General features: G+C 34.3%; 1 protein-coding gene across 1 annotated transcript; it reads left to right on the forward strand.

The window, feature by feature from the left end:
- Positions 1–8,190: 8,190 nt before the first annotated feature.
- LOC105883389 (olfactory receptor 52E8) lies at positions 8,191–9,154 on the forward strand. Its single transcript, XM_012786455.3, has one exon. It carries the CDS (start codon positions 8,191–8,193, stop codon positions 9,130–9,132), a length of 942 nt encoding a protein of 313 aa, XP_012641909.2. The 3' UTR covers positions 9,133–9,154.
- Positions 9,155–9,662: the final 508 nt, after the last annotated feature.

The following is a 9,662-nucleotide window of genomic DNA, read 5'->3' on the forward strand; positions in this document are numbered from 1 at the left end:
ATCTGGTATGGCTAGTCCCTACTATAAACAAAAACACACCTATCAGTTATGGTGTAGATTACCTCCCATAAGCCAAAAGAAAATGCCAGACCTCTCTTTGGCAAATTCTTTATCTGTTTGCTCAGTCCCAAAGATATTCTTTAGTACTACTGTATCTAAACTTTTTACTTTATGCCTCATCTTGGACCCTGCCCTAAATTATAAATCTAGGTCTCCCAATAATTAAATTTGAATTTATTTTAATCCTTGCGAAGCATGAAGACCAACAGCTGATCACCATATTGTATCCTTTTTTTCTATCAAGGAACATGTGCAGTCATTCTAAGTGTAAAGGAGTTCAAGTTCATTATTCTATCTTTCTTTGCCCACTGTAGCTTTCATATAACTTTGTGTATCACTCACTATATCACTGTAAGGGAGACGTGTAGAAGCAAAAACACAGAGTATTTAATATTATTGGAACTGTGGCATGGGATAGAGTTCTGATTCCATTCTGACTGCCTTTGTGACCTTAGGTAAGTTATATCAGGTTCTGAGTTTGAGTTTCATTAGAAATAAACAGTACTATCCACCTCATATTATTAAGGCTGGTATAAATGAGGTCATATATGCCTGAAGTAGTGTAGGTGTCCAGCAAATATTTTTCTCTCCAATTTCTTCCCATTTTATTCATCCTTCTACCTCTTTCTAGACCACTGATACATGCCATATTATTCCCTATCCCAATTCTCTAGGTCCTAACTCAATTTCTGTGAATTCAAATTCCAGTCTTAAGCACACATTACACAGACTTATCACAAATACTTACCAACATTCCTTCCTCTTTCTTGAATCATGTAACAACTGTGCATTCACTTTTTGAAATATATATAAATGGTTTAGAATAGAGCCTCAATACACTCTGAAAGATGTTAACAAAATGTCTTTGTGTGTGTTTGCTGGGATGGTAGATTTATAATAAAGTCTCCAGGTGCCAGAGTCTGGGGCATTGAGATTACAGTGAATAGAAATTCCCCTTTGTCATTGCATCAACTGCAAAGGAGCTCTAGGGAAAGCTCAGTGAACTTCGGCCCACTGTTTGGTCAATTGGTCAATAGCCAGTTCTTGTTTTTCACATAATATTTGTGACAGGTCCCATTATCTTCTTTTCTCCTTTCTTCTTTCTTATCCTTCTCTCTATCAGTCTGTGAATTGCTTGGACTAATCCTTTGGGTTTTGTTGGGCATCTATATAACCATCAACTTTTTTTCTATTGTGGTAAAATACATATAACATAAAATTTACAATTTTAAAATTTTAAACATGTTACAATTTACAATTCAGTGGCATGTTTTACATTACTAATATTGTGACGCTATCACCATTATCGAGTTTTAAAAGTGATTACTGTACCTATTAGACAGTTATTCCCCAATTCTTCTCTTTTTTCAGGCCCTAAAAACTAATAAATTGCTTTCTGTTTCTATGCATTATCTCCATTATCTCTATTAATTTATTCTGGATATTTCATATAAATGGAATCAAGCAATATATAGTTTTTGTATGTGGCTTCTTCCACTTAGCATAATGATTTCAAATTGTATCCATATTGTAACATGTATTTGTACCTCATTACTTTTTATGGCTAAATAATATTCCATTGTACATGTATATCACATTTTGTTTCTATACTCATCAGTTCATAGATATTTGGGTTGTTCCATCTTTTAGCTATTGTCAATAGTGTTGTTATGAACTTTCTTGTATAAGTTTATGTTTGAACACCTGTTTCCAATTCTTTTGGGTACATACCATTGGTACATACCAAGAAGTGAAATTTTTAGGTCTTATGGTAATTCCATATTTAACTTTCTGATGAAGTGCCAAATGGTTTTCCATAGTCACTGCATCAACCTATATTCTCATCAGCAATGTATAAAGGTTCCTATTTCTTGCATCCTTTCCAACACTTATTTTCCATTTTTAAAAATTACAGCTATCTTAGTGGGTGTCAAGTGGTATCTCATTGTGTTTTTGATTTTTATTTTACTAGTGACTAAATGATGTTGAGCATCTTTTCATGGGCACATTGGACATTTGTACAACTTTAGAGAAATGTATATTGAAGCCATTTGCCCATTTTTGATTAAACTGTTTATTTTTACATTGTTGAGTTTTATGAATTCTTTTTTATAGATATTCTGGATCCTAGACTACTATCAGTTACATGATTTTAAAATATTTTCTTCCATTCTATGAGTTGTCTTTTCACTCTCTAGATAGTTACATTTGATTCACAAAAGTTTTTAATCCTGAAGTTAAATTTATTTATTTATTTCTTTTATTGCTTTGTTTTTGTCATCCTACATAAGAAATCAAATCCAAGCTCATATTTTACCATATGTTTTATTCTAAGAGCTTCATTGTTTTAGTTATATTTAGGTCTTTTGTCAATTTTAATTTAATTTTGTATATAGTGTTAGTTAAGGACCCAACTTCATTCTTTTCCATGTGGATATCCAGTTATCCAGGTACCATTTTTTAAAATATTTGGTTTATTTTTAATTGACAAATAATAAATCTATATGTTATAGAGTACAATGTGATGTTTTGATACATGTATACATTGTGGAATGATTAAGTTAGGCTTATTAGCATAGCCATCACCTCAAATATTTATCATTTCTTTGTGGTGACATTTAAAATCATTTAGAAATTTTGAAATAAAACATTATTATTAATTATAGCCACAGTGCTGTGCAAGAGTCAACACCATTTGGGGAAAAGACTATTTTTCACCCATTGAATAATCATGACATCGTTGTCAAAAAGCAATACACCATAAATATACAGTTTTATTTCTTAACTCTCAATTCTATTTCCTTGATTTGTATGTTTATTCTTATGCCAGCACCACACTGTTTTGAATACTGTAGCTTCGTAGTAAGTTTTAAAATAAGGAAGTGAGTTCTCTAATTTTTTTTTTTTTTCACATTGTTGTGGCTATTCCAGGGCCTTTGATAGTCTATGTAAATTTTAGGATCAGCTTTCTCTTTTCTGTAAACAAAAGATATTGAGACTTTAATAGGGATTATACATAATATATAGATCTCTTTGGGGAGAATTGACATCTTAACAGTATTAAGTCTCTCAATCCATGAACACAAAACGTTTTTCCATTTATTTAGACATTCTTTAAACTTTTTCAGCAATATTCAGCAAAACACAACTGATGTCTCTATGTCGCTTTTGTATGGTGAAAATTTACTGTTTATTAGCTGCAATAGATTTTTTGTGAATTCTTTATAATTTTCTTTTAAATTTTTTTTTTCCTTTCAAAATATTAAGGTGGTGCAAAAGGTTTTGTTACATGCATCTACTCTATAATGTTGAAGTCAGGGCTTTCAGTGTGCCTGCCACCAGGACAATAATGTTCATTGTACCCAAGAGGTAAGTTTTTATCCCTCATCTCCTTCCCACCTCCCTGCTTCTTAGTTTCCAATGTCCTTTACATCTTTTTGTGCCCATGTACACCCATCATTTAGCTCCCTTATATATTTTCTGTGTATTAGAGATGATGTCATCTACAAATAGATGGCTAAAAATTTAAATGGCGTTTACTTCTTTTTCTTGCCCAATTGCTCTGGCTAGAACTTCCAACATCAGTGGTGAAAGCAAGCATCCTTGTCTTGCTCATGATCTTAGGGGGAAAGTTTACTTTCTCCTTTGAGTATTCACCATTCAGTATGATAGGAGCTGTGGATTTTTCATAAATGCTCTGTGTATGAGGAAGTTTCCTTTTATTCCTAGTTTTCTGAGTGTTTTGATCATGAAAGTGTATTTAATTTTGACATATGCTTTTGCTGCATCAATTGAGATGATCATTTTTTTCTTTCATTCTATTAATGTGATTTATTGCCTGGATTGATTGTTCTTTAGCATAACACTCTTACATTCCTGAAATAAATCACATTTTGTCATGGTGTGTGATTCTTTAACATGCTGGTAAATATGATTTGCTAGTATTTTATTGAGGATTTTCCATCTATATTCATAAGGAGTATTCTGTTTTTTGTTATTGAAAAATATGTATATTCTGCCACATAATATTAAAACCCCACTATGTTTGTGTCTCTCTTTGTGTATATATATATGTCTATGTGAAAATGATTTCTTGAATGCACCATTTTCTTGTATAATGAACCACATTATATATTTTAATGTTATGTCCTCAAGATCAGCCAGAGGGGACAAATTAGGGCCTTCTTAGATTTTTCATAGACATTTTCATAGTCATGTACTTGTGTAAGGCTTTTTAGCTTCTCAGGAACATTTCAGAGCTTTGAGAAATCTTCTGTGATCAATTAATTCCCCAATTTTTCCCTTTGAATTTTTTAGTCAGTTTCTTGCTAGCCCCAGTTGTTATTCCTGCTCCTGGGAGATGTGATGTTAAACATTTTTTGTTTATTATTTTTGACTAATAGTTTGACAAAAATCTTGTTCAGAATGAGTGAGCTTTGTGTCAGGTCAAATACATATGAACATTATGAGAAGGGATTGCCTGGAAGCTGCCATCAAGTGTCCATTAATGGATGGATGAATTAAAAATGTTCTATTTATATACAATGGAATAGATAACTAGAGGTTGAATCCATGAGAAACTCTATCAAGGATATTTTTAAATGAGAAATTAAATATCTTGTTAGGACTAGGGAGAGGAATTTGGGGAGAGAGAAAGGGGGAGAGAGAGAGAGAGAGAAATAAAGATGGGATAAAAGGATAAGGACAAAACTCCAGGTATTTATCAGGAGCTTAGCAATTTAATTTGGAAGTGAGAAAGTAAATATACTCTATCAGTGTAAATAAAGGAGTAGAAAGTTTGGGAAAAGCAAGAGAGCAGCCATATACTCTTGCTCTATTATCTCAGTATAAGGAGAAATAAATTGGGAAGAATTCTCCAGAGTCTATTAATTGAACTACATCAAAGTCTCCAAGACAGTGGTAAACTCTCTTTTGTCTCATCATAAGGAGAAAGAGATTGAAAAGAATTCTCCAGAGCCTATTAACCAAACTATATCAGGATCTCCAAGATACTATGGTCCCCATTACAGGGGAAACAAGGCTACAAGTAAAGTATATGCATTTTCTATTTGGCATGATAAATGGTGTTCCTTAAGAATCTGACAAGGGACGTTTTTTTAGAGATTTGGGATAAAGTTGGGTAAGTTATATTGTGGTTAGACTGTGACAAATAGCAGGAGAGATGGAGAAAGAGTTTATGCCAAGCAAGTAAGTACAGAGAGATGGAGGAAAGGTGAAAGTATAATGACAAGATGAAGAAAGAATGCACAGTCATACTTACAAATTCCTGAGGCTAGACTTTTATCTACATTTACCTATGATCAGCCAAAAGGGTGAAAGCTAACGAGAAAGGAATTGTACTAATATATTTTGTATCAATTTAGCTATTGTTTCTGACCCAGTGTACACATGCACACATATGAATAACGAGGAAGAAAGGACTAGCTTTTTATATTTTTTAGGACTGTTCCAAGTATGGTAAAGGTGATCAAAAATACATTTTTGAATAAATTAATTCATGAATAAATGAGTCACGAAGCATAGCCCTGAGGAATAGACTTTTGTGAAAATAGGACCCAGGGCTAGAGTGATAAAGCATCTGTGAAGGGGAATACGCTGCATGATAGCAGAATGGTCATGAGATTGTGACATTAGATAAAGATGAGAGAAAAAGGTGTACATTATCCTTTGTTATTTTCATCAGTTCTAGGATGTGGGAATGTGGATGTGTGGAGTGTGGTGGAGGTTGATGGAATAGGGTAGAGTAAGAAGATGACACATTGAAAAAACGGCTGCTACATAGCTGAATATAATCCCATATAGCAACTTCCTATTACAGGGTCAAATGAGAGGCTGGGACACAGACTTATTTTTGGAACCCAGTAGAGAGTGGAAGCTATATGAATGTATGTTGAAATAATAGTCAGTATACTTTTATAGAGTAATTAAGTGACGGGTTGCTTTGACCAATGTTTACAGATTTGGAAATGATGTCCCAGAGAGGAGGGAAGCACTAATTTTTAAGCCCTACTGTAAAATCCACAGAGATGAGTGGGATAAGTTGATTTCCTGGGGGTGTAGGCATATTTTATTTTCTTGCTTTTACTGTATGGACCCTCTCAGCATTACCAAAGCACCAGGGAATGAAGAGTCTGTCTGGTCATCAATATACTGAATCTCTGGATATGGTCATTTGTCATTGAGAGGATGCCTGATTCCTTTTTTTATGTCTTGACTGGTCACTATGTTTTCTTTTTCCACACTTTGTCCCTGATCTTTATTCCATCTATAATAAAATTTTCTTTCTATGAGTCTTAGCATAAGTCTAACCTCCTCCACAGAATTTTTCTTGACTCTTGACCTCTATACTTAAAACACCCTGTGTATAATTCTACCATAGTACTTGGAGTACAATTTTTAAATTTAATCTTTAGAATTTTATCTTTTTATTACACAGTGGTCTCCTTGAGGGTACATGACCAGTTTTATTAAATGTTCTATTCAAAATTTCTGATCAACACTGGTACAGAGAGAACCTCTGAAATATTTTATGAAATAAATTGTGGAAGGTATTTCTCTACCTACCTTATGTATTCTCCACTAATGAAAAACAGATTTAGACCTTTATCTCTAATAATTTCACATGGCAAAACTGAAAGCTTCAACTTTTTCCTTCCCATCCCAGCATTCCAAGTTTACACACACACACACACACACACACACACACACACACACACACACTTCCTGTAATGATTTCCCAAATTATCAAATTATGTCTCATTTTTTTCTATTCTTCATAGGCTTCAAATGGGCATTGTTAGCAAGGCATTTGTGTTATCATAGGTTTACAGTATTAGTAGAAACTGCTAACATTCATATATATTTATCCATTCTGGGTGCATCTCAACTCTGACTTCCTCCAACACACAAGTATTCTCAAGTTCGAGTCAAAGCTTTCTGTGCAATTGCCACATCACATTCAACCAATTCTACATTATCTTTAAAACTAGCTTTTTCCAAATGAGTTGCACAGTATTGCACTTCTCCCGTATTTGCTTCAAATTTTAAATTTACTATAAGTAAGTTCAGAATTTACTATAATACAGTCATCCATAAAAACATAAGAGCTGGCACAGAATATGTGTAGCAATTAAATTATAGGATATCTAAAATGATTCTGCTTTCTCTCCATGAATATATTTGGAAATTGTATAGCCAAGAATATTTAGTCTGCCCCACAGAATTTGACCTCTCTCTGGCCAGAGTTTTTACTGTATGTGTTTACTTATGTATTCTCGAAATGATAGGCTTATCTAGATTAAAATAAACTCTCAATTCCTTTCATTATAACTGCAAAATACTGTCAAGTTCTGCCTCTCTGTTTTTATCCATTTACTAAGTCTAATGAGTGCTTCTTTTCTCAAAAACAAGTAGGAGGGGAATGAAATTATTTATTTTCTAAACTGTAAAATTTAAATTACCTGCTGTTCTTTCACTTCTAAATCAATTTGTCTATTTGTGGAAATTTTAAATTGAGATCTATTACGTGGCAGACCTTTTTCATGTATATGAACAAAGATAAATTGTTTCTTGTACTCTCAGAAGTAGATTGTCTAGTATTCATGAACACTCATAAAATGGATAAACATACATAAACAGGATTATGTATGATATATTTCAGGGTTTTAGTTTTTTAAATAGAGGAATAGTTGAAATTACAAATACCAAAGAAATTTCCATGACTATTAAGCAAAATGAGTGTAACACTACCATATGCATAGGCCCTGGAACTTTGTTTTTCCCATTTATTCCTGGCTACATTCCAGATTTTGAATTTGCATTAGGCAGATGACATTGTTCTGCCATCTCTTCTTTATATAAGTCTTTGTTGTGGGTAAAGGGGCAGTAGAGTAAGGCTGGTTCTATTCCTGGTACCATATGATGATCAGGAGAGGCTTACAGAAACTGAGGAGAGTATTTTACCTTAGTTGTGGATAGGAATAAATGAAGATTAAAGTGTTATTTGCATTTGACTAGGAATTTGAACATTAGGAGAAGTGGAAACAAGAATCACTAGTGGAAAGTCAATAATTGCTTCTGGTATACACAACGATATTTGTGACAGAAAGAATGTCAATGCCTAATGACACTCAGTTCCATCCTTCTTCATTCCTACTGCTGGGCATCCCAGGGCTAGAAGATGTGCACGTCTGGATTGGATTCCCGTTTTTCTTTGTGTATCTTGTTGCACTCCTGGGGAATGCTGCTATCTTGTTTGTGATCCAGACTGAGCACAGTCTCCATGAACCCATGTACTACTTCTTAGCCATGTTGGATTCCATTGACCTGGGCTTGTCCACGGCCACCATCCCCAAAATGCTGGGCATCTTCTGGTTCCATCTCAGGGAAATATCTTTTGGAGGCTGCCTCTCTCAGGTGTTCTTCATCCACTTCTTCACCGCCATGGAGAGCATTGTTTTGGTGGCTATGGCCTTAGACCGCTACATTGCCATTTGCAAACCCCTTCGGTACACCATGATCCTCACCAGCAAAATCATCAGCCTCATTGCAGGCATTGCCATCCTGCGGAGCCTGTACATGGTGGTTCCACTGGTGTTTCTGCTCCTGAGGCTGCCCTTCTGTGGACACCGTATCCTCCCTCACACTTACTGTGAGCACATGGGCGTTGCCCGTCTGGCCTGTGCCAGCATCAAAGTGAACATTATGTTTGGCCTTGGCAACATTTCTCTCTTATTGTTAGATGTGTTCCTTATTATTCTTTCCTATGTTAGAATCCTCCATGCAGTTTTCTGCCTGCCTTCCTGGGAAGCTCGACTCAAAGCTCTCAACACCTGTGGCTCCCACATAGGTGTTATCTTAGCCTTTTTCACACCAGCATTTTTCTCTTTCTTGACACATCGTTTTGGACATAATATCCCCCAATATATTCACATTTTCTTGGCCAACCTATATGTGGTTGTTCCACCAGCTCTCAATCCTATAATCTATGGGGTCAGGACCAAGCAGATTCGGGAGCGAGTGCTGAGGATTTTCCTCAAGACAGATCGCTAACCATTTGGAGGTTGGAAGGTCACACTTATTCATGTTTTTTTCCATTATTAAAAGTAGAGTTATCTAATCTAGTAGAAAGAACGAAGGCAGATGGGAATGTTGCAAGCAATAACATTATTTATCTATGAATTGAAGCTTTTGTCTTTAAATGTAATAATGAGAATATTGGAATTTGTATCAAAATCTACCACTAAAAGTTCCTTTATTTTTAAGCTAGATCCTCAAGACAGTCCTATGAAGTATATATTACTTTTTTCACTTTTGCAATGAATACATTGATGTTTCAAAATATGTAATAAGTAATTTAGTCATATTCCATGTTTAATAAGAAGTAGTAATTTAAGACAAATATTTTGCTAAATTTTAATCATTTTCTCTCATTCTAGGGTGGTCAAGAATACAGAATAGCACTGCTACTTTAAAAAATTATAAAAAGAATAAGTGTCTTCCAGGATTTTTAACAATAATAGCTTAACCTATCATATGATTATATCAACCCACTATAAACACATAATATATATAAGTATGTA

Source organism: Microcebus murinus, chromosome 4 (assembly GCF_040939455.1).
Source record: "Microcebus murinus isolate Inina chromosome 4, M.murinus_Inina_mat1.0, whole genome shotgun sequence".
In the NCBI taxonomy this organism is placed as follows: Eukaryota; Metazoa; Chordata; class Mammalia; order Primates; family Cheirogaleidae; genus Microcebus; species Microcebus murinus.

Coding starts and splice junctions, on each gene's coding strand:
- LOC105883389 (XM_012786455.3), top strand. CDS start 8,191: ATGTCAATGCCTAATGACACTCAGTTCCATCCTTCTTCATTCCTACTG.